Genomic DNA, 25,425 nt, shown 5'->3' with positions numbered 1-25,425 from the left:
CAGCTACTCGGGAGGCTGAGGCACGAGAATCCCTTGAACCGGGGAGGCGGAGATGGCAGTGAGCTGAGATCGCACCATTGCACTACAGCCTGGGCAACAGAGTGAAATTGTCTCATAAATAAATAAATAAATAAAATAAAATAAAACAAAAGCTAACTTGCCGATAATAGGTCTTACATAAGTAAGGACAAAGTGTCATAAACAAAGAATTTTTTAAAAGTGTCATAAACAAAATAATATTCTAACTGAAGCAACTGGATACCATAATGAAAAGAAATTGAACCAATGCAAATTTATAGCATAAGGATGGGAACTAATTTTAGAAGTCCTACTTTGGATAGATTTTCACCTTTTGTACAGTTACCACTTGAAAATTTTCCTTACGTATACCAAAAGAGATACACTAATTATTTTCTTGTTATTTCTATTTGCATTGTCTTGTTTTATAAAAATATTTTTCTGTATATTTTTCTAAAAGTCGTTATTTCACAGGGTTTCATCTGCCCCTTATGTATGAAAAGATGTGTAACTGCTATTGATTTATCGGAGCATTACCAGAAAGTGCACGATGAAAATGAAACAAGAGGACAGGAACTTCTTAATGACTCCAGTGTTACTGTGGGTCCTGTATATTTTGTTTTAGCAGCTTGGTTTTGGGTTGCTCAAAATAGCTCGTTTTTCCTTGCCTGGGTGTTGCTTAACTTTTTACGCTACAAGGGAATATGGATTGCTTTAATTATGCATGCTTAAAGGAAGTTTCAATAAGGAAAAGAGGCTCTTGGGAAGTCTGTGTGGTTTCTCTTACTGTTTGCAGCTGTCTCTTTGTGAATTTGTAAATAAATACAGAAATTTAAGTTAATGTTTTGTATCAGTTTTGCCATGAAATCAAAATATTAAGTGAATATTATTCCAACATTGGTAAGTTATATTTTTATCATTTTGTTAATGTTTCATTAATGGATGTATTAAAATGCTTTAGTATAAAATACTTTGCTGTTACCTAGAAAGAGGACTTTGAGGCTGGGCACTGTTGCTCACGCCTGTAATCCCAGCACTTTGGGAGGTTGAGGTGGGCAGATCACTTGAGGTCAGGAGTTTGAGACCAGCCTGACCACTGAGCTCAGGAGTTTGAGACCAGCCTGGCCAACATGGTGAAACCCTGTCTCTACTAAAAATACAAAAACTAGCTGGGTGTTGTGGCATCTGCCTGTACTTCTAGCTACAGGGAAGGCTGAGGCACAAGAATCGCTTGAACCTGGGAGGCAGGGATTGTAGTGAGCCAAGATCACGCCTGTGCACTCCAGCCTGGGCAACAGAGTGAGACTCTGTCGTGTCCCTGCCCCACCATCGCCAAAAAAAAAAAAAAAAAAAAAAAAAGAAGGAAAGAAGACTTTGCATATGAACAGTTATTGTCCCTATTCGGGAAAATATACAGCATTAGAACTTGAATCTCAGACTGTCTCAATTTTTGTTTTAACTCCCCTAGACTTGAGGAAGGTGACAGAATGACATACTGTCATAAGTAACAGTGGATCACTCCAAAAATATTTCTCAGTATTTCCCAGTATCTGAGGCTGCACATAACAAAGGCTGAGGAGAGGAGCAAGTTAGGGGAAGTGCTGCCCATTTTCAGGCTGAAAAGAATTTCTCAGATGATCCTGATAATGTGTTTTCTTTGAAAATCACTATGGTGTTCCAAAAACAAAGGAAACATAGCTTTTAAAACATATTTTATAAATTTTATAAAATAATGCAACCTTTTGCACCAGAAAGACCAAAAATTACTTTTTTTCTGTGAGGTAATTATGTATATAAGAAAGCACTCTTAACCACATTTAGTTATTTGACATATTAATGGAGTACCTTTTATGTGGCAGATATTTTGGCAGGTGAGGGAGATAATAGGTGAATAAGGTACAATCTCTACCCCAGGAGGTTTCTGTGATAGGTATTATTTGCAAAAAGTGCAGTGGCTAATTCAGCATGAGAGGAACTCAGGAAAAACTTTATAGGAGGACAGTTAAACCAGAGATTTTAACTGTGGTGGAGAAAATGGGTGCATGTAGGATGATACCAATTAAACCGGCTGAAGCAGTGCAAGCAAAGATGGAGGCATAAAAGATTCTTGAAAATCTGCTTAGCATTTTATCACATGTTATCCTTCTGGACCTTGTGGGTCAACTTTTCTTCTTGATAGACTAGCCAAAATCAAAAGTAATAATCTCACCTACTCCACACTTGAAGTAAGGGCTTTCCTTTTTTTTTTTTTTTTTTTTTTTTTTGAGGCAGAATCTCACTGTGTCACCCAGGCTGGAGTGCAGTGGTGCAATTTTGGCTTACTGCAACCTCCACCTCTCGGGTTCAAACAATTCTCTTGCCTCAGCCTCCCAAGTAGCTGGGACTACAAGGGTGCACCAGCATGCCCAGCTAATTTTTTGTATATATATATTTTTTTTTAAATAGAGATGGGGTTTCACCATGTTGGCTAGGGTAGTCTAGAACTCCTGGCCTCAAGTGATCTGCCTGCCTTGGCCTGCCAAAGTGCTGGGATTATGAGCATGAACAACTGTGCCCGGCCAGGGCTTTTTCTTTTAACTAAAAGGATACTTGGTACAACAGGAGTACCTTAAGTTCCAGTTAAGGTAAGTTCTTAGTTGCAGTGGATATGAGAAAGGATTACAGATAACCAAACTCTAGAAGTACTGAATATATTGTTTTTAATCTTAAGTAAATTGTGTTTTTTGGAAATTGGTGACAAATTTGAAATGACTAAGGGAAATAAATGTAGCTGGCTAGTTTTAGTGTGTTATTGTTAGCTAACAGTCCTTCTCTGGAATTTATCTATCTAGCAACCTCGATCCCCTTGGAGATCATTTAGAAAAAAATAGAGGAGTCTCATATCAAATTGGTTTTCAAAGTCCATGAACCTAAAGATCATGCAATCTGTTCGTGGGACATCCCTGAGGCACTCATTCTAAACTCAAATGATGGGTTTTAATACACTTTTTAAAAAATATCTACCCATCCCATTTATTACAGGTTAGCATTCCCAGAGCTAGTATGCTAAGAATTTTTAGTAATGACTGTTGAAATATAGAGCAGGCAAACTATAAAATGTGGGTATAAGAATTAAAGAGGCTTGCCAGAATTAATAGGGTAGAAGACATCTTTTCAGTGATAAATATTTATGTCTTGGAGGCATTAGGAAAAGGTTTAATATCATCTATTTGAGAAGGTGAGGAATTACATGTATTTTAGTAAGATTTATTTTTATTAGAAATGTCCCCAAATTTAAGTTTTATTTAAGCAAGGAAATCTTAATCACATGGAAAATTCACTTATGTGGAATATTTCTATAATGAAATGTATGTTACTGATTTCTAAAATTTCTCATTAGGAATGAATCATTTATTTCTGGGGTATTAATCTGGTAATTTTTGGAAGTTGTAAGAAGGTATGGCATACCTCAGTGTGATCATTGGCTTTCTGGCACTCTTAGGTATCTGGAGCCCAAACCTGAAAGTGGAGACAATAGTCAAAAAGCCACAGTTGTGAAGATTAAATCGTGTAATAGGGATGTAGCTTCTCCGAGGAACACTTTTTCATTTGCTTTCTAGTTTATTAGCAGAAGTTGAGACACAAAAGAGAAATGACAGGCTAAACATTATATGGGTACATGTACTGTTGCACTAAAGGCATATCTACTAGTGTTGTACAACAGTGGGTAGGAGATCTAAGAATGCCAACAGATGGTTTTGAAGAAAAAGAGAATAACAGCAGCTAGACTAACATCCTGACTGGGAGCATTCATTCATTCAGAAGACAATGTTGAGTACCATATCTCTGGAGCCTAATGGCATCACTGTATTCTGATGTCCAGAGGCACATCCTCAATACTACTGTTTGCTCATTTCAGGAGTTTCATAGGAGATTATTGCATTTATCACCTGTTGTCCCCCTGCCCTTCATTCTGGCTCTGTGATCAGAACACACCTAGAAGCCTTCTGTTTCCTAAATGTAACATGACTATTCATAGTGTTTGTTGCACCTTTGTTTATGCTCCTCCATTTGCTTAGAATGCTTTTCTCTCTGCCAGGTAAACTCCTATTTATTCTTTAGTACCGAATTCCAGTGACTCTCTCTCTCTCTCACACACACATACACTATGCAGCTGCAATGAGGATGGAGATGAGACACATATATACTATGTATGTGTGTATGTATTTTTGTAAAGTATTAACTGCTGCCACAGGTGGAGTTGGATACTTCTCCTGTGTTCCCATAATTCTTTATATGTAATTGTATTATACAGCATTGTATGATAATATTTGTCTACATATCAGTATCCCAAATAAACAGTGAGCCTTGATTCTGCCACATAATGTGCACAAATAATAAATGAGGATGTACATTTTTTTGCATCAGCACTCAAGGAGCAGGTTTCTTATTTATTTATTTTTAGTTTTTACGTGCTCAGAGTACTTATTGCTTAGCTCATTTTCTCCCTTGGAAGATTTTATAATCTGTAAGCTATTAAAGATCTTCTGTTTTCTTGGCCAATTTTTGCACTGCCAGGTTCATTCATATTTCAGTGAATAAATATACAATATAGAAAAATATAGTATGTTTAAAGTACCACCTGTGGCCATTATGGAAATACAGACGAAAAAAATCCAATATGCTGTGTATTACAGTGAGTATAGGAACTCGATAAGCTAATGAGGGTGCTCCTGGAGGGAAAAAGCAGTATATGCAAAGGCACAGAAATTTGAAGTGTGATGGCGTGCTCAGGGAAACGCAGGTATTTTAGTAGTGTTGAAGTATGGTGAGGGAGTGTCTGGAGATCAGACTGCATAGGTTGTTAGGGGAATGGTTATGCAGAACCTTGTATGCCATCTTGATGATAAAGGTTGCTGAAGGATATTGAAGAATCTATTTTAGAAAGATTCCTCTGGCAGCTCTGTGGAAGATTAGTTAGGAAGAGGGAAGACTGGATATGGGAGCACTGTTTCTAATGTTATTGCAGTAGTCTGGACAAGAGATACTGAGTGTCTGAACATGAGCAGCTGCAATGAGGATGGAGATGAGAAGATGGAAAGGAGAAATGTTTATGCTTAATGTTTTATTAGAAATGAGTGAGAGGGAGAGTAGTGAGTAGTTTAGCCAAATTTTTAGGTTTCTAGTTTAGGTGAAAGGTGGGCGTTGGTGAGAAAAGGAGGTTTGGGAAATGAGTCTTGCATTTGTTGTATTTGAGATGCCTGTGGGATGCAGGTAGAGATACATGTGGTTGAAGATCCGGAAGAATTCTGGAGTGAGTTATTGGCTAGATAGACGGATTTGGGAGTCATCAGCATGTCAGTGATAGCTAAAACCATTGCATTGTTATATACCTGGGAGAATGCTGAATCAGAAGAGGAGGAAGTCAATGAGAGAGCCTTGGGGAACGGTGATCTTTAAAGGGCATTGTATTTTGTTTTTTTATAGAATCAAGAGAGGATGACCATTCTTATATGTAAAAGCTGTACATTCTAATAAAACTTACTTTCCATAGAACCTTCAAAGTTATAATGTATTTACTTGTTGCTTACAGTGCCGAAGCACCACTGCCACACACATTCCATTTTATTTTTGTATCTGTAATAGAGGGGAATTTTAGAATTGTGGTGTACTTGATGGAAGCAAAACAAGTTTATTTCTTGCTACCTTTAATTAGCAGAATTGTATGTGTAATAACTTTATCATGATTTTGCTAATTACTATTTTTTAAAAATCTTTGATTTAATGAATGACTACAAATATTCTTTTTTTTTTTTTTTTTTGATAAGGAGTCTTGCTCTGTCGCCCAGGCTGGAGTACAGTGGCATGATCTTGGCTCACTGCAACCTCCACCTCCCAGGTTCAAGCAATTCTCCTGCCTCAGCCTCCTGAGTAGCTGGGACTACAGGTGTATGCCACCACGCCTGGCTGGGCATGGTGGCTCATGCCTGCAATCCCAACACTTTGGGAGGCTGAGGCGGGTGGATCACCTGAGGTCAGGAGTTCGAGACCAGCCTGGCCAACATGGCGAAACCCCATCTCTACTAAAAACGCACAAATATTAGCCGGGCATGGTGGCGGGTGCCTGTAATCCCAGCTCCTCAGGAGGCTGAGGCAGGGAGAATCGCTTGAACCCAGGAGGTGGAGGTTTGCAGTGAGCCAAGATCGCGCCATTGCACTCCAGCCTGGGTGACAGAGTGAGACTCATTCTCAAAATAAAATAAAAAAATAAAAATTGCAACCCAGTAAGTTGATTTCATAATTCATTAATGAATTGCAACCTAAAATTTGTAAAACATGGATCTTGATATCAGCATCTTTAACATAGTACTCTAGTTGGTAGTTTTAACCATATAATAATTTTGGGATTAGTTATATAGTTATACTTGTTTTTTATATTTTATGGGGCTACACATTAATTTTAGGCCTTTACTGTGTTAGCCGTAGGTTAGCAAGGACATTTACTGACTAGAATACTTGTTATCATTTTAGATATCTGAACTCTGTGGTGATTATGAATTACTTTTTTTCCCCCTCAGTGATTCATCTTCTTTTTTTTTTTTTTTGTTAGCATTCCTGAGAAGTAGATTGGAACAGATATTATTTTACTAATGAGGATATCTAGAGAAAGGAAGGGTACGATGGCAAATCTTCTCAACTAATCTATATTAGAACTAACTTTTCAGATTAGACTTGGGTACTCCAGCTATTAATTTATCTGACCTAAAAGATGGTTGCAAGGGCTTTGTATTTTGTAAACTTCAACTAGAATAGACAATGAAGTATCTTTGCATGATACTAGAATTTGGGATTAATACCATAAGATATAATTTACCTAATGGCACCATTGGTATGATTCAGACATTTGATGATATTTAATAATATGCAAATTGTTATTTCACAATATTAAATACTATTTTGAAACTTTTTTCTGCCCTTTTCTATAGGGTTTCATATGTCCCCAGTGTATGAAATCTCTTGGATCTGCTGATGAACTTTTCAAACATTATGAAGCTGTTCATGATGCTGGTAATGACTCAGGTCATGGAGGAGAGTCTAATCTTGCTTTGAAGCGGTACGGTATGATAATTTTGAAGTATAATATTATGGAATATGCATGTGATATCGTTGTTTAATCATGATTAATTAGCTTATGAAAATAGTAACCTTTTTGTATTATTTAATTTAAATCTGTTGTCATTTAGCATATCCTTCCTCCATTATTGTTAAAAACTATTCAATCCTTGACCAGTAACTATCTATGCCAGCAACTACAATACGGTATATAGGTTATGTTTTTAATGAATATTGTAAGTTAGCAAAAGAAGATTAAATTATATTTAGCATATTGTGTAATATAAAATGATACCATTTGCTTAGATGACTTTATAGTAGGTTGTTAAAATAATAAATGTAGCCAACAATTAAAATTTAATTTTTAATTTAAAATTTAAAAATTTCCATTTATAATCACCAGTATAGCAATAAGCAGACGTACACATTGTGTTTCCTGGTAATTTGTCTTGGCCATTTTAAGAAGTAAAAGTAAACTAAAATATAACTACTTAGAATAGCATTCAACAATATAACTTTGCATTTTTTCTGCTATTGGAGAGAACTCTTGTCTTTTATCCTCACTGAGGGCATAAAAGTTTTACTTCATTGTACTTGTAAAAAAGTATTTTTATGCTTTCCTAAAAAAAAAAACTTACTGGTTGGTTAATCTGCGTAACACAAAGAATACTACATAAAGGAAAATATGATAACCATATAAACTTTGTGGTTGATAGATAATGTAGAACTATAAAACATGGCCATTTTACTGTATTAAAGTATGTGGGAAAACCAGTGCTTTTGGGAAGAATGGATCTTCCTTTTTAATATGACTGTTAATGCTCTTGGGTATTTTTATGTGTGAATTAATAATTTTGGCTACTATTCTTTTGTCATTTGTTAGGAAATACATTAAAAATAGGTGGTTAAATTATATTATAAATGTTTTTATATTTAATATCAATTTAATAGAGTTGTGTTTCAACTATGAATTAGACCGTGTCCGATATATGAACTTTTAACATAAAAGCATCTGCGGTCTACCCTTTTTCTTCTTAACTTTTCATTTAGTGTTTTAGTTAATTGAATACTGACTTCTGCCCTGCCGTTCTCTGGCAATGGCTCTGAAGGCCAACAGTAACCTGGATTATTTTCAGTTCTTATTTTGCTTGACCTCTGTTTTGATTATCTATTACTGTCTGACAATCTACCCAAAGAGCATAGTGGTTTAAAACTATAACAGTTTATTAATTCTCTTGATTCTTTGAATTGACTGCATGGTTCTTCTGCTTTAAGTGAGGGAGACTGGGGTTGTAGGAAGACCAGAAGGTTCAGAATGGCCTTACATTCATGGCTGGAAGTCTGTGCTGGATGCCAGCTAGGAGCTCATCTGGGGCTTTATGCCAAAGGCTTCAGTTCTCTTTCATGTGGGCCTCTTTATGTGGCTGCTTGGACTTCCTCACAAGCTGGTAGTTCGTTCCAAGGTAGTATGTTCCAAGAGGAAAGAAGCAGAAGCTGCCAATCTTCTTTAGGCTTGATTCAAAAGTGTCAGAGCATCACTTCTGCCATTCTATTGGATAAAGTAGTCATAGTGCCAAGTCAGATTCATGAGGCCTGAAGATAAACTTTGTCTTTTAGTGGATTAGTGGATTTTGTGTGTAGGAAAGGAAGAACTTGATTGTAGTCATCTCTGTAGACTATCTACAACCACCACTGCAACATTTGGCTGTGCCAGCTCTCCTTCCTTCTACTCTTCTGAGATGACATACCAGTGTGATAATTTTTTCTTGATCTGTTTTGTATGCTGCTGTTTCTCTATATGATCTACCTAGGGTAATATCTACATCCATAACTTCCTCCTAAACCATATCTCCAACCTAGAATTATCTCCCAACTTGCCTATTAGGTATCTTCCCTCAGATGTTTCTGAGGCACCTCATCATTGACATTTTGAAAACAGAGTTTATTCTATTTTCCTCTAAACCTACTGCTTGTCTACTATTACTTCTTCTGGAGAATGGCGTCATTATCTGTCCCCACCCAGTTAGTAAAGCCAGGAAAGTAGGTGTGCTCATTTTTACATATCTGCTCCTCCTACCCGCATCTGATGTATCATAAAGTTTAGTTAATTCTGTTTCTTTAACAGCATATATTCTTTTACATTTTTACTGTTATATTTTATTTTAGGCCTTAAATCTCACTCAAAAATGTTTTTTCATATTTATAGTTGGCTCTCTATCTTTATCTTGTACTCCTCCAATTCTCCATATTGCTGCCAGAATAATATTCTTTTTTCTTTTTTTTTAGAGATAGGATCTTGCTCTGTTTTCCAGGCTGGTACAATCATAGCTTACTGTAGCCTCCTACTCCTGGCCTCAAGTGATCCTCCTGCCTCTGCCTCCCAAGTAACTGGGACTACAGGCATGGACCAACATGCCTGGCTAATTTTTACTTTTTTTTTTTTTTTTTTTTTTTTTGGGACAGTGTCTTGCTATGTTGCCCAAGAACCTCAAGAAGTCCTCAAGGAATTCTCCCACCTCAGCCTGCCAAAGTGTTAGGATTGCAGGCCTGAGTCACTGCGCCTGGCCAGAATAATATTCTTAAAATGCAAATTTGATTGGCATTGCTTTAAGTAGTAATTTTTGCAGGCTTCTCATTGCTTATGGAATAGTTACTGCATGCGTTTCCATTTTTATCTTATTGTATCTCTTCTTCCCATTTTCCTACACCTCAGTTTCTGACAATTACATTCTACTCCACTATACCACTTTGGATGACATGTGACTATGAGCAGGATACGTCTTTTAGATCAAAAGTCCACATGACTCAGGTGGGTCATGAAACCTTTTCTGCTTTAAAGCCCTCTGTTCATCAGTTTATATGCGAATTTCATCAACATCAATCAAATATTTGAAGCTTGATGCATTAGTGAGCTTTTTTAGGCTAGATCTTTAAATGTATGTGTGTAGATGTACATAGTACAAAATTCAGATGGTTCAAAAAAGTTTATGGTGAAAATTGAGCGCTTGCCACCCCTTTTTCCCTAGCCTCTTTTTTTCATCAGTTTCTTATGTATTCTTCCAGAGATATTCTGTGCTTATATATTCATATGCTTATATCTATGTACATATAAATAAATATATAAATATATGTAATTATATAAAAGATAGCAATTCTACGTTGTTCTGTACCTTTTGTTTCTGTCTGTATCTTACGGATTCTTTCATATCAAGGTAGATAGAGCTATCTTATCTTTTTAATGATAGCATGGAATTTTCTCATTCTTTGGTTGATGACTATTCAGGTTATTTCTCATGTTTTGCATACTTATGACATCACAAAGTTCCTTTGGAGATATCGTTTGTACTTGTTTGAGTATATCTGTAGGATGAATTTGAATCCAGCAGGGGAAGATATGTTCCTGACATCCAGAACAATAATAATTTTTTTTTTTTTTTTTGAGATCGAGTTTCGTACTTGTTGCCCATGCTGGAGTGCAATGGCACAGTCTCGGCTCACTGCAACCTATGCCTCCCGGGTTCAAGCGATTCTCCTGCCTCAGCCTCTTGAGTAGCTGGGATTACAGGCATGCACCACCACACATGGCTAATTTTGTATTTTTAGTAGAGATGGGGTTTCTCCATGTTGGTCAGGCTGGTCTCAAACTCCAGACATCAGGTGATCTGCCCGCCTCGGCCTCCCGAAGTGCTGGGATTACAGGTGTGAGCCACCGTGCCCGGCCAGAATAATAATTCTTTATAATGGTGTTTTCTCATGAAATCTCTCTCCCGCAGAAGGGCTTAGAATGGTCAGTTCACCATTCTTTGTCGGTTTGACCCTTAGGTGAGAGGAACAGAATGTGAGAAGCTTCTCAGACAGGAAAGAGCATGTCATACCCAAAGGAACAGAAATAAAGTGTTTTGTGTGTGTTGTGTGTATTTTCCCCTTTTTACAGAGCTGCTGCTGCTCCTCTTCTTCTTCTTCCTCTTCCTCCTCCTGTTCCTCTTCTTCTTCTTCTTTGTCTTTTCTTTTTTTTTTTTAAGGTAGAACCTAGCATTTTATTTAGATCTTCATTAAACTGTTGGAATTGAGAACCAGACATATGTAATAAACCTCTAAAAATAGATCCTGAAAGGCACTTTCTGCTTAGGGTGAGCAGTCATGGAATAAGCATATAAACAAGGTGGCTTCTCTGTATCACACCAGCCAAGTCAGCTTTCTCCATGGCCAGCCACACCAGCTCTGCCCTCCCTTCTGTTAACACCAGCCAGACCCCTTGTAGGTCGAACCCAAGGTTTTTCTGTAGGACACCTTGGCCTACCTAGGAATGCTGGAAACATGTTAAAGGAATCATGGTAATCATGGTATTGAGAGAAAAAAAATTTTTTTAAAGCTGCCATCTGAGGTGATAGCTTCACTGCACTTATGTCACACCCCAGAATAGAATAAATAAGCAATTAGAAAATGTTCAAGTATGAAGGAATTTCCTTTTCCCCGCCAAAAACGCTGCTTTCTGAAGGAAGTTGACTTGTCTGTAGCTACACCAGATGTTCAGAAAGCTCATTGGACCTGCTTTGAAAATAAAACAAAACTAAAACCCTGGGAGGTGTTACTGTGCAGTGTGGAGTACTCAGGCTTTCTTTTAAAGAAAAAAAAAAACGTTATCTGGTACTAAAGTGTGCAACCTTCAGACCCTCAGGTACTGGCCTGTGATTTCCCTGTATGGCATCACAAAGGTGTCAGGTGCCTTTTTTTCTAGAGCTAGGAGTTGGTGAGGTGTGGCTAGTGCTGAAACCATGCATAGGATTGGTTTACTAAATTAAAACCTTACGTGTATGTCCTCCAAAATACAGCTGAAAGTGGAGAGATTTTGATTTGGTGCTGTTAAAGAGGTGGCAATTAAGAGCGTAAGCACCAGGGAGATGGTTTAATGGTAACTGCCTTTTTTTGATGTCAGGCTAGAGCTCCAGCTGGGAACTTGCGTTACATACAAGATTGATCGGATAGGGAACACACCCTGACAAAGAGCTCATAATTAGAAATGGATCAAGTTACAGGGAGGATAAAGGGAAGGCTTCACATTCATAATAGAGCTCAAGACATTACAAATTCATGCTGACAGGGCTGTGGCATTGCCAGACAGTGGCTATAAGTGGAACTACAAGTACTTTATGTGCACATTACAAGGACATTTTCAGCATCTGGTGGGAAAGTCAATGCAATTAGGACTTTGGAGCATTGGATCATAAGGCACAAATGTTCAATTTCAAAGCATTATTTACTACAGTGTTGTTTCTAGGCAGTTACATGGATCACCTATGCTCACTAAATTCATTATTGATAAACAAAACACCTAGGGACAGAATAGCAAGCCCAACTTACCCACAAAAGCTACAATTCATGTCATTGACCAGAGTGACTACAACTGATCAGGCGCTGAAACAGGACAGGAAAATTTAGGAAGGAAGGCCCTTTCCCTCAGAGCTTGAAGGCTTCTCTGTTGCCTATGCCAAGAAGTATGGGGAAAAGACTAACACTTTCAATATTTAAGCTTTTTGGGCACTTCCCATGGGAAGCTGTCCCTACCAAAGTGGCCATAGGCTGCAGTCCTTTGATAAATTGGCTTCTTCAGATCCAGATCCCTGGCAATGACCCTAGGGTGGAGATCAAAATTCTTCTTTATAATCTCTAGTAGCTCTCTCTCACTCTTCTGAGAGGTACCATAATGGAAAACAGAGATAGATAATGGATGAGAAACTCCAACAGAATAAGAGACCGTTCTGCACAGACCTCCTTTAACAAGGGATTTTGCCGCTGAATGAGCAGCATAAGCAGCTGAATGGTTGACCTTAGTATAATCCTTTCCTCAAAAGGCACCTCCTCCATGAACACCCCAACCTCTATAAGTGTCCATAATGGCTTTCCATCCAGTCATACAAACCAGCATCACCCCGAGGCCCACCAATAACAAGTCTGCCACTTGGCTGTAAGTGGTAGATTGTATCCTCATCAAGGTATTTTGCAGGCACAATGGCTTTGATGACTTTCTCCTTTAAGGCATCCCTCATCTCATCGAGACGAACCTCTTCATCATGCCAAACAGATAAAACAATTGTGTGGACTCTTATGGGAAGCATAGCACCTCAATCCTGCATATACCGCACAGTAACTTGAGTTGTAGAATCAGGGCATAACCAAGGCAAAGTGCCATTATGGCGTAGTTCTGCCAGTTCGGCTTTAAGCTTGTATGCCAAGACAATGGTTAAAGGCCTACATACACTCCTCAGTTTCATCAGTGGCAGAGCCAAACATCAAGCCCTGGTCTCCAGCACCAATGTCTTCTTCATTTCTGTCAAGATGAACACCTTGAGAAATATTTGGTAACTGTTGCTCCAAGGCTACCAGCACATTACAAGTCTTGTAGTCAAACCCTTTGGAAGAATCATCATATCCAATGTGTTTAATAGCTTCACGAACCATTTTCTGGTAGTCAACAGCAGCTCTGGATGTAATTTCACCTGCAAGAAGGATCATTCCAGTTTTAGCAACAATTTCACAAGCTACTTTGGCATCAGGATTTTGTTGAAGGTGGGCATCAAGGACAGCCTCACTGATCTGGTCACAGATCTTATCTGGGTGGCCTTCCCTCACTGACTCTGAGGTGAAGAGGAACGTGTCCTCCTCAATGAACACCTAGTGGAAGCTGTTGAGCTCCCGTTCATGTTGGTGTTGGTGGCAGTGAGTGGAAGTGGCGTTGAGAAGGAGCAGCGGCAAGACGGCGGCTGCGAAATGCGCAAGTTGCAGACGGCATTCTACTCAGAGCATAGAATCAGGGCGTAACCAAGGGTGGTGCGGAGTGAACCAGGGCTTTTTCTCAGTGTGAAAGACAAAAGCCAATGTTGATAGAGCTAAATGAATGAAGGGGAGAGTGATAAGGCAATGACTAGATTATGCATATTTTATAGTCCATGTTAATGAGTTTAGATTTTATGCTAACTACAATAGGAAGCCATTGATGCTTATTGTTAGTAAATTAATGGGAGACATTTTGCCTCTTGGCTTGGGCACTTAACAGTCAGTTATATGATTATTTCCATTAGAAAATGTTTTTCCATTTATGAACAATGAGCTTTACGAATAAAATTGTTTTTCTGAGGGATTTATATATATGCCATTATATATGAAATCTTCCATAGTTCTTTTTTTGAATTGAAAAAACTATAATATTAATATACAATTACTAGCCATGATTTCTTAAGACCAGTTTGTTAATTAAAGGACATTAACTATTAATTCCTTCCCCCCATTTTTATTTAGAGATGATGTAACACTGCTCAGACAAGAGGTCCAAGACCTACAGGCTTCACTTAAGGTAAGAATAAAAATTGTTATACCTTTTTATTTTCAGTGTTTCAGATAATACCTCTTTTTAAATTTACTAATTAAAAATGTTTTTTCTTAGGAAGAAAAATGGTACTCGGAAGAATTAAAGAAGGAATTAGAAAAATACCAAGGGCTGCAGCAGCAAGTAATTGCTTTAACTACTTAAAGCATGTTTATTAGTTGTTTATTTTTATTGTTGAAAACTAAACTTAATACCTTTTTGCAAGCAGGTGGCGGCCTGATATAAATAACTTCCTAATTTGTTTCTCTGTGTTGAATTCTGATGAATGCAAACAAATGTATGAGGAGTGAAGATGTAATTTTTTTAAAGGTGTTCCATTAAAAATGAGTTACTGGATGGGCCCATGCTTGTAATCCCAGCACTTTGGGAGGCTGAGGCTCTTGAGAGGGTTGCTTGAGCCAGGAGTTCGAGACCAGCCTGGGCAATACAGGGAGACCCCTGTCTATACAAAAAATTTAAAAATTAGCTGAGTGTGGTGCCATGTGCCTGTGGTCCCAGCTACTGGAGAGGCTGAGATGGGAGAATCACTTGACCTCTGGATTTCAGGGCTGTGGTGAGCTATGATCTCACCACTGCACTCCAGCCTGGGCAACAGAGCAAGACTCTGCCTCAAAAAAAAAAAAAAAAAAAAAAAGAATCAGGTACCTGTATGTTGTTTTTTTTATACCAAGCCAAATTATTCTAATGTTTTGTAATATACCTAAATGGTTAAAAAAATAGGTTCAAACAGTAGTGAGTCTTCAGAGCATTTAAGTTTCTGACAAATTGATAATGACTAAAGTGTCTATTGGTAGGGAAATAAATAATATTTATTTATTATTTATTATGTTAGTGAAGATTGAAAACTGGGAAACCTGTTCTATTAGCAGTGTTAAGTTTTTAAAAAACTAAAAAATGTGTATTTGTATATACATGCACACACATGCATATTCTGTATGACTTTACATAAAAATAATACATAGAGAAAAACAAGAAAATCACTGCAGTATCAAAAGTGGTTCTCTTTGAATAGGATTTTTTTGATGTCTTAGATTCTATATAGTTTAATGTGTTTTCTAAGTAAATGCCTTAATTATGATTTTTATGCTGAAATTATATTGATTTTATTCTGAAATTATAGGAAGAATCAAAGATTAACGAAATTTTACCAAATAATTTTACCATAGTCATCATTTGTAAGAATAAAAGTAGTTACCCTTCAGCAATAGTTCTAATATTGTTGTAAAGTAATTAATAATCCCTTTGCATGTTATCTTGGCATATTGTGACTTTCAGTGAGCCTTTTTTGCTTTTTAAAGCCTTTGCACCAAGAATTGGCAGTTGGACTGAAAAAGACAAAAACAAATAAATAAATGACAAGATAATCAGTCTTATTACTACTCAGCTTCTCTAATTGGTGATTCTGTTAACATTAAAGAAGTTTTTAGTAATCCAAAATACTTATAACTCATTTACTCATGTTTTATATAGATGCCATTAATAATTATGGGCTGTATTCTTTTCTGTATCTGAAAACAGAGTGGAAATTGTTTACTACATTTGAGATGACTATTTCACATTTAATACACTTAAATAACTTCTCCGCAGTGCAAGGTGTAAGTTACCTTGGCAAGAAATTTACCTTTCGGGGAAAATATATTTTAAATACTTATGATTCTTAGCAATCAGTATGTCTTAATTCAATGTATAGAGAAACAAAAAGTCAGATATACTAGGAAATGCCTTATTAAACTCTTTCAGATTGGTATAATTCTTTAAAATATAAAAATAATGCCAAGGTAGTATATTATTTTGTTCTTAATACATGTGACAAATTAAGCCTTATGGAATCTGTTATTTCTGCTTCTTTTAAAGTTGACTTGTCCTGAATTAAAAATTTATGCTTATAAAGCCAATTTTTTTAGTAGTGATAGTTTGGTAGCACGTTTTAACTAATGCAAGTTTTAGTAGTGATAGCTTGATAGCATGTTTTAACTAATGCAAATGTTCAACTATTATAGGTGTTGTGTTTGATTGTAATAAGAAGCATGATTTGAATTATGATTTCATGAATTGCATGGTTTATTGCCAAAGAGAAATTTTCTTTGGTTCACAGTGCTTAAAAGGGGGAGAAATAACATGAACAAATCTTATGGGGAATATCAATAGATGAGGTATATTAACCATATAGTGGGGTGAGTTCCAAAATTATTAAAGTCTGATCACTCTATCAGGATGGAAGCAGGCTTTTGTGAAAAGTAAAGTCTAAAAGGGTTGAGGTGTACCTTTTTTTATTAGCAGCCTCTCTGAAGAGATGGCGTCCAAAAAAGTGGAGATCCCGGACAATGGGGATCTCCTGCTGCTAGAGGAGATGTAGGTGTTGGCTGCCAAGACTCAAAGCTGTAAGGCCAACAGGATATGGCCCTGTTGCAGCATGAGCTGCCAGTCTCAAAGAAAGCAGCTGACAAAGTGCAGCCTGCCATGGTCTAAGCTTTCAAAGTATCTTTCAAACTCTTTGGTTAATATGTATTTTGAAGTCCAGTAGTTGAGGTCAGTAGCTCAGATCTGGGGTATGATAAGGTCTGATGTAATACTACTGAAGAGAGGAGAAGTTCATTCCAAGTTCTCACATATGGGGTCTAACAGGTATTACATGCTTGAGCGGAGGGGGATAACACTCCAAGTTCTTATTACAGCAAAATATATAGCATCCATGTAGCAAACTATGTTAGTGTTAGAAATTATTTCAAAGCTACATACTAATATGATTGAATGTTGCCAGTTGACTTAAGTATTTGTTTTATAATCTATATTTATAATTACAATAATTGTGCTATTTATTACTGAATTCATGGAACTTAAGATGACCATAATAACTTCATATATATTAACATACAAAAATATCTATGTTAGAACTAATAAACTGAAGTTAGATCATTATGCTAGTCTGCCTGCTTGTCTCTTACAGATCTGGAAGAATGGAAACCACCAAATTTAAATTTTCACCAAAATCTTACTACTTACCTGAAAGAATGTGACTTTCAAAGATTTTTTAACATTGACAGTTTTAACAGTGTTATCTTTTCCTTTTAATTCATTTGTTTATGTCTTTTGTTTTAATTGAGGAGGCCAAACCTGATGGGTTGGTGACTGATTCATCAGCAGGTAACTTTACTTAAAGCAGATATTTTTTCAGTTTTCTTTTCCTTCTTATTTGTTTTCCCTTCTTTTTCTTCGATGCCTGCCAAATGAATTTTGTTTCATGGTTATGCTTTATGACTCTAAAACGGTGAAGATAATGGTCATATTCTAGGTGTAGAGAGTTACATGTGAACTTCATAATTTAACCAGTTAACTAAAATTTTAGTTTTCTTAGTTCATTATATTTTGAAGTAAGAAACTTCTGGAATATTACATTAATATGGTTGTTTAATGACATTTTAATATATTAAGAGTAAGATAGTTTCTTTATGATGAAGTATTAGGAGTTGACTGCATACTTTAATGAATTAAAAGGCCTTGAGATCTTAACCATTTCCAACATCCTGCTGTATAACTAATTTTATCAGAGGAGCAGAATGTTTTCCTTTTTGAGCCAGGCTTGGTGGCTCATGCCTATAATCCCAACACTTTGGGAGACTGATAGGGGAGAATGGCTTGAACCCAGGAGTTTGAGATCACCCTCCGTAACATAGCGAGACCCCATCTCTTAAAAAAAAAAAAAAAGAATGTATTCCTTTTTGGTCAGTTGATGGATATGGGAAAATAACTGTGAAATGTGAAATCAAAATAACTTTTAATAAAATATTTATAGATTATTTGGCAGTGATTCTAAATATTCATTTCATTTGTATTATATGTTTGTAAATTATGATTTGTACCTTAAATGAAGCAGATATACTTAATTTCTTGAAGTGTCAAAACACTCTACTTGTAATTGGATAATAAACTTAAGTTGATCATCTTTACAACTGTAATGAATATAAGTAATAACAATTTTTAGCATATGTAATTAACATGGTATTTAAATAACTGCGACACTTTTTTGTAGAACTACAGTCTTTGGAACAGCAATTAGAAGAAGCCCAAACAGAAAATTTTAATATTAAGCAAATGAAAGACTTATTTGAACAGAAAGCAGCCCAACTTGCTACTGAAATTGCAGGTAAATTGAGTTAGAATTTTTTAGCCAATAAATCAATCTCATTACCTTTTTGCCATTATATACCCTAGCAATAAATGTAGTATTTTAGTGTGTTAAAGCATTTGTGATAGACTTACAATGGTGATTAATGGAATTTAATGATTTCAGAGTTGCTATGTAAATTATTTCGTTTGTCCTCTAGCTGCCTTCCTTCAAAGGACTGGTGTTTCTTTGTAGATTCTTCTTGAAATTTAAGAGAAGATACATTTTCTTCTGTGGCATTCTTAAAGATTAAAAAGGAACATTTTAAAGAAATGAATTAAATAATGTAGTATAAATGTAACACTTGGTTATACTATCACATATATATGTTTTTAACGTGCTTTTAGGTAAAATATGTGATTAAGTATACATTAAAATGCTAATTATTAACTTAATGTTGAGTGGAATTTATGTAGACAAACAGTTAATTTTAAGTTCGTTTCATGTAATTAGAAGTATAAATTTACTGTATATATTTATGGTTATCCAAGGAATGTGAATTTGAATTAGAGTGATATACAGATATGCAGAGTAATATACAGAAACTTATAAAACTGTCCTCCGGCCGGGCGCGGTGGCTCACGCTTGTAATCCCAGCACTTTGGGAGGCCGAGGCGGGCAGATCATGAGGTCGACAGATCCAGACCACGGTGAAACCCCGTCTCTACTAAAAATACAAAAAAATTAGCCGGGCGTGGTGGCGGGCGCCTGTAGTCCCAGCTACTCCGAGAGGCTGAGGCAGGAGAATGGCGTGAACCCAGGAGGCGGAGCTTGCAGTGAGCCGAGATTGCGCCACTGCACTCCAGCCTGGGCGACAGAGCGAGACTCCGTCTCAAAAAAAAAAAAAAAAACTGTCCTCCCCTTAAACTAATATTTATATAACTATCTTTAATTAGATATAAAGTCAAAGTATGATGAAGAAAGGAGTCTTCGAGATGCTGCTGAACAAAAAGTGACACATCTGACAGAAGAATTAAACAAAGAAGCAACTGTAATTCAAGATCTGAAGACGGAACTGGTAATTTAGGAATTATTTATTGAGATGTACTCTTATACCTTTCTAAATTAAAAATAAAATACATACCCTGAAGGAAAATGTTTAAAAATATAATTTGAGTGAAATCAGGAAATAAGCAATTCCCTATATTCTACCACCTGCATATATATTCCATATATGATTTTTAAAATAAAAATGGAATGTTATGATACATAACATTTTTGTTGTCTCTATCTAAATATCATCTGTCATTTTAGTACTTTTCATATCTGCATCTCTGATCCTGGTCTTCTCTTGCATGTTAGTTTTATAAATCCATCTGCTTTTAGGGTACTTTGTATTGAATTTCTAGCTTTAATTTCAAATTCAACAAGTATAAAATCAAAGTAATCATGTTTCCTCATTACTGTATTTCTGTTATTGGAACCATACATCTCTAATACTCTCCCAAGACTTAATAATCTTGCATCTGTCCTTGACTTTCTTTCCTTTGTTTAGCTTTCAATAAATATATAAATTAACTACATCCAACCTGCAGCAAACTCTATGCTTTCATTTGCTCCTTCATTTTTATTACCAGTTTCCTAGGATAGAAAAAGAAGGAATGTAGCATTTTCAAGTCACTGTTATGACCAATAGTTGTAGTTTGTGAAGGAAAGGAAAACAAATAAAGTAGTAAGGATAATTGTGAATTTACTAGACAGCACCTTGAATATTAATACTATTAAATATGAGGTAGGATGGGAAGAGGAAATGGCTTATTGTGGGAGAAGATATCAGTGTTCAATGTTTGAAGTCTAAAAATTGATATTGATGATAGTTTCCCTTTTGATTCCTTTGTAGTGAAATGATTCTAAAAATGCGTGTTATTTTAGTTTTTTACTTTAATTTTTAATTAAAATGTGTTGTTTCACAGCTTCAGAGACCTGGTATAGAAGATGTTGCTGTGCTAAAGAAAGAACTGGTCCAAGTTCAAACACTAATGGATAACATGACCTTGGAACGTGAGCGAGAATCTGAAAAACTCAAAGATGAATGCAAAAAATTACAGTCACAATATGCTAGCTCAGAGGTAATGAAGTTCATTGTACTTAAATGTGATTCATATTAGCTTGTGTAGTGTATACTGTTGAGTGAAGCCAGGATTTGAGATTTTTCTGAGTGGCCTATCAAAATATTTGTCTTTCTTTCATTTTTGATCTGAATAATATTTGTTTATAGTCAATGTGGTCTCACAGTCAGTGTGTTTTGCTTTATAAAGCTAGACACTCAGAGAGGAATATTTGCATAAAGATTATTATTCTGTTTAATAATATATATTGCTGACATGATATTTAAGGTTAAATTTACTCAAGGTTAGTTGATAAATGGTAATTGAGTTTAAAGGAAGAATGATAGCATTTTCTACAATTATATTACCAATTTTGTTTAGAAAATATATTTGAGAAAGGCTTATTTTGTAATAAGCTTATTTCTTTTTTTTTTTTTTTTGAGACGAAGTCTTGCTGTGTCACCCAGGCTGGAGTGCAGTGGCGTGATCTCAGCTCACTGCAACCTCCACCTCCCTGGTTCAAGCGATTCTTCTGCCTCAGCCTCCCAAGTAGCTGGGATTACAGGTGCCTGCCACCACGCCTGGCTAATTTTTGTATTTTTAGTAGAGATGGGACTTCACCATGTTGGCCAGGCTGATCTTGAGCTCCTGACCTCAGACGGTCTGCCTGTCTCGGCTTCCCAAAGTGTTGGGATTACAGGCGTGAGCCACCGCACCTGGCCATAAGCTTATTTCTAACTGATGGACTTTGAATTATGAATTTGAAAGACATCTTAAAAGGAGCTAGTCTAACATTCAATCCAGGACTTCCCTTTATGGCAACCCTGATAAGTGATCCACAATCCTTTCTAGGTGGTGTAGGGTGTGTATATTTTTTCCTAAGTCTATTTTATTGAGCTGACATTTGTTTCCCTGTAATTTACATGCGTTGGTTCTGATTCTGTTCTTAGGAATTACACAGAATAAATTGTTCCTCTTTCCACATGAGGTATTTGAAGACTGCTCCTATTTATTCTGAGTATTTTCTCTTCCAAGATAAACATTTTCAGTTCTTCTGCTATTTCTTACATGACATGACTTTGGCCTGTAAATCCCTTGTATAATTACGTCAGCATTCAACAAACTCTAAGATATATAATACATAAATTTGCTTAAAAATCCTAGCCTTTGTCCTTTTTACTTTATTATGGGAGACATTTTGTTATGACTACTATTATTTGTAGTCTTTAAGCTCCGTTATGTAAAGTAGACCTCTGATTTTCATATTTTCAGTTTAAAAAGTTGTTACCGTAACATTTTAATTTGAATCTCTTTCTTAGAGTTTTGTAACTGGTGATCTAAAAGCCACTCTATTCACAAATAGTAACATGTCATCAAGCTTTGGGGTATAAGTATTATAGATAACCCATGTCTAATTCATTTTTAAAAATCTTTCTTCTTTATCTTATGGGAAGGGGTGGTGAAAGTTTGTAGATATAACACACATAGGCATGTAAGGCCTTATGATGCCTAACACTTCACTCTCTAACTTATGATATTTGGATGCAGTTTTTCCAAAATTGACACTTTGTAGCCCAATTAACACTTAATTCCAAAAATTTTCAAACTATTTCAGGTGGTTCATGAACTTACTGAAGCCAGTTAAAAGCTCTTGTCCTACTGGTTTTATTAATCAGTAAAAGGCAATGATTATAAGTACAAATGTGGAATCAAGGAGAGGCTGAATCAAAGAAGTCTCATGAGGAAAAGTGCTATTCAGATGTTAATGTTAAAATACCTAAACCAGGGTGAACCCAGTCATTTATTTCTTTGTATCAGTAAGAAATATTTTTGATTAGATATGTCTGCCTATTGGTATTTCTCAAATTAAAAAAAAATACACTCTCTTTTGATTAAAAAATATCTTAAATGCTATTTGAAATTTTAAAATAAATGTATTATGGTGACTAAAATAGAACCAAATTAATGGCAGTTTTAGGAATATGTATTTTAAAGTTGAGTCCTGTCTGACTTATTCCAGCTGCAAGTTTTGGAGTTATGCATATACTTTGAAACAAATAGAACATTAACAAGGAAAATAAATTTACATGTTTACTTGCATTTAAAAAAATATAGGCTGAGTATGGTGGCTCACCTCTATAATCCCAGGACTTTGGCAGGCTGAGGCAGGCAGATTGCTTCAGTCCAGGAGTTTAACCAGCCTGGGCAACATGGTGAAACGCTGTCTCTATAAAAAGTTAGCCAGACGTGGTGGCACGTACCTGTACTCCCAGCTAGGGGGGAAGCTGAGGTGAGAGGATTGCTTGAGCCCAGAAGGTTGAGGCTGCAGTGAGCCATGATCACACCACTGCACTCTAGCCTGGGTGGTAGAGGCAGACCCTCTTTCAAAAAAAGGTGAGAATATAATATAACTTGCTAATGGGAAGACATTTCTAAGTAATATTTTATTTAAGAGTTACTCTAATTTAAGAATTACTCATTTCTAAGTAATATTTAAGAGTTACTCTAATATAAATTCTTATTTAAGAATTTATAGTGTTTTATGAATTTATATTTCTATTGTAGATTAAAATACCTTTATATCTAAGGAGAATAAGTCATTTAAGATGAAAAAGCTATGATTAGAGTTTTTTTGTTTTTCTTTATTTAACAAATTATTTTTGGTAGAGATGGGGTCTTGCTATGTTGCTTAGGCTGGTCTTGACCTCCTGGCTTTAAGCAGATCCTCCTGCCTTAGTCTGCCAAAGTGTTGGTATTAAAGGTGTGAGTCACCATACCCGTTCTATGACTAGAGTTATGAAAGAGAGGGAGGTGAAAGAATTTAGTGTCTCCCTCCATCGTCTCCTCCTGCAAACAGGGCTTTGTAGGAAACAGTGATTTTTTTTTTTTTCTAGAAAAGGTATTTCTAGGAAAGAATGAAAATGGCTTAGAAATCAGTTCTTTGTGTCTTCATTTAAATTTTCATAAAAATTTACCTTTTCAAGAATTTGGAAATAAATTTAGAAAGGAACTTATTTGTGCTGAGTAACTGAATAAGTGATTTAATATTTCATTATATTTTTAACAAAATAATAATACTTATTACCTATTTAATATGTAGTGATGAATGAGACATTGTTTATGTTAAAATATTTTGAATAACTTTAGGAAATGGTAACTTAAGAGTCAGAATAATATTATTATTAGAAACAAACTCTTACTCTTTTGAGCACCAGTAGGTTTTGGATACTATGTTAGGCACTTAAAACGTGGTCTCATTTGTTTCTTATAACCCTGTAAGTTAACTATTAAGCATGTTTTACATATGAGGAATCTGAGAGGCAATGAGGTTAAGTAAATTGTTCAAGGTCACACCTAATATAAAAGCTAGGGTTGGAACTCAGGTTTTATCCAAAGCCTGTGTTATTCCCTTTTTATTATGTTGTCTCCTAATTTAGGTGGTCTGATGATTGCCTTTTAAGTAAATTTGTGCTATTAATCTTGTCCTAATACTTATTGTTAATTACTTTTCTTATTTTGCCATATTGTATGTTGTAATATTTGTATTGGGTAATAGCTTAAAATACTTTTGAGTTGTGTCATACCATTTCCATATGAAAAAAATTACTAATTACTTCATCTCATTTATTTGTTTGTAACGGCATTTGTTTTTTTGCTTTTCCTTATTCTGAATATATGACATGTTTTATTAATTTATTAAAATTCAATTCTAGTTATTTTCAATTAAGTATGTTAGTGAATTATAGGACTTAATACAACAATTTTTATTATAGATGTTGCTGTTTTTATCAAACCTAAATATTGGCATCAGAAACAAAACACATACAAAGGAATTAAAGAAGCTAAAAATTTATTTTTAAGGGCCGGGTGCAGTGGCTCACACCTGTGATCCCAGCACGTTGGGAGGCCCAGGTGGTGGATCACCTGAGGTCAGGAGTACAAGACTAGTGTGACCAACATGGTGAAACCCTGTCTCTACTAAAAATACAAAAAATCAGCCAGGTGTGTGGTGGCACATGCCTGTAATCCCAGCTACTTGGGAGGCTGAGGCAGGAGAATCCCTTGAACCCGGGAGGTGGAGGTTGCAGTGAGCCAACATCATGTCACTGTACTTCGAGCCTGGGCAACAGAGTCAGACTCTGTCTCAAAAAAAGGAAAAAATTACTTTAAAATGTCAAGTAAACATTTATTTTAAGCCGAATTAATGGCAATTTTAGGAATATGTATTTTAACATTTAGCTCATATAAATGTTTATTTGACTAGTATACCTAGTTGGGGCTGAAGATACATAATCTGGTGTACATTATTAACTATGTATATCTTTGTGTTTATTATTTTCATTGAACGCATACCTTATGAATTCATTGACTTCTTTTTGCCTGGGTATTTTTGAAGGCATATAGAAAATATCTCATTCTAAAGCATTTGAAAATTCTTTATAAATAATTGGCTGTTTTATGGATTGGAAATTGAGGATTTAAAGGTTAAAAAGTATATTTATAAAAATCTACATTATTGAAAATATCTAAGCTGTAATCAACTTATATTTGGTGTAGTATTTAATGGAAATGATTTTTAAAGAATTTTACTTTTTTCCAAATAAACTCATTTGAATCCCAGTTTTAAGTGCTAAAATGTTTATGTAGATATGGAATAAGTATGAGTATACCCATGCATAGCTATGAAAGTATTTAAATATCTTTTAAAGTATGCTTAT

General features: G+C 35.7%; 1 protein-coding gene across 1 annotated transcript in view; it reads left to right on the top strand.

Moving 5' to 3' along the window:
- The window catches only part of EEA1 (early endosome antigen 1), a 157,066-nt gene that overhangs the window by 57,042 nt on the left and 74,599 nt on the right, over window positions 1-25,425 (top strand). Inside the window, exons 3-9 of the mRNA XM_055235599.2 lie at window positions 6,984-7,111; window positions 14,407-14,461; window positions 14,552-14,617; window positions 17,599-17,638; window positions 18,525-18,638; window positions 19,556-19,677; window positions 20,573-20,728. Of these exons, the coding sequence (XP_055091574.1) occupies window positions 6,984-7,111; window positions 14,407-14,461; window positions 14,552-14,617; window positions 17,599-17,638; window positions 18,525-18,638; window positions 19,556-19,677; window positions 20,573-20,728 (681 nt within the window). The remainder of the gene's footprint in view (window positions 1-6,983; window positions 7,112-14,406; window positions 14,462-14,551; window positions 14,618-17,598; window positions 17,639-18,524; window positions 18,639-19,555; window positions 19,678-20,572; window positions 20,729-25,425) is intronic.

The sequence above is a fragment of the Symphalangus syndactylus genome, chromosome 13 (assembly GCF_028878055.3).
Source record: "Symphalangus syndactylus isolate Jambi chromosome 13, NHGRI_mSymSyn1-v2.1_pri, whole genome shotgun sequence".
Lineage (NCBI taxonomy): Eukaryota > Metazoa > Chordata > Mammalia > Primates > Hylobatidae > Symphalangus > Symphalangus syndactylus.
The sequence above is the reverse complement of the archived record's forward strand: the minus strand, read 5'-3'. Positions and strand labels throughout refer to the sequence as shown.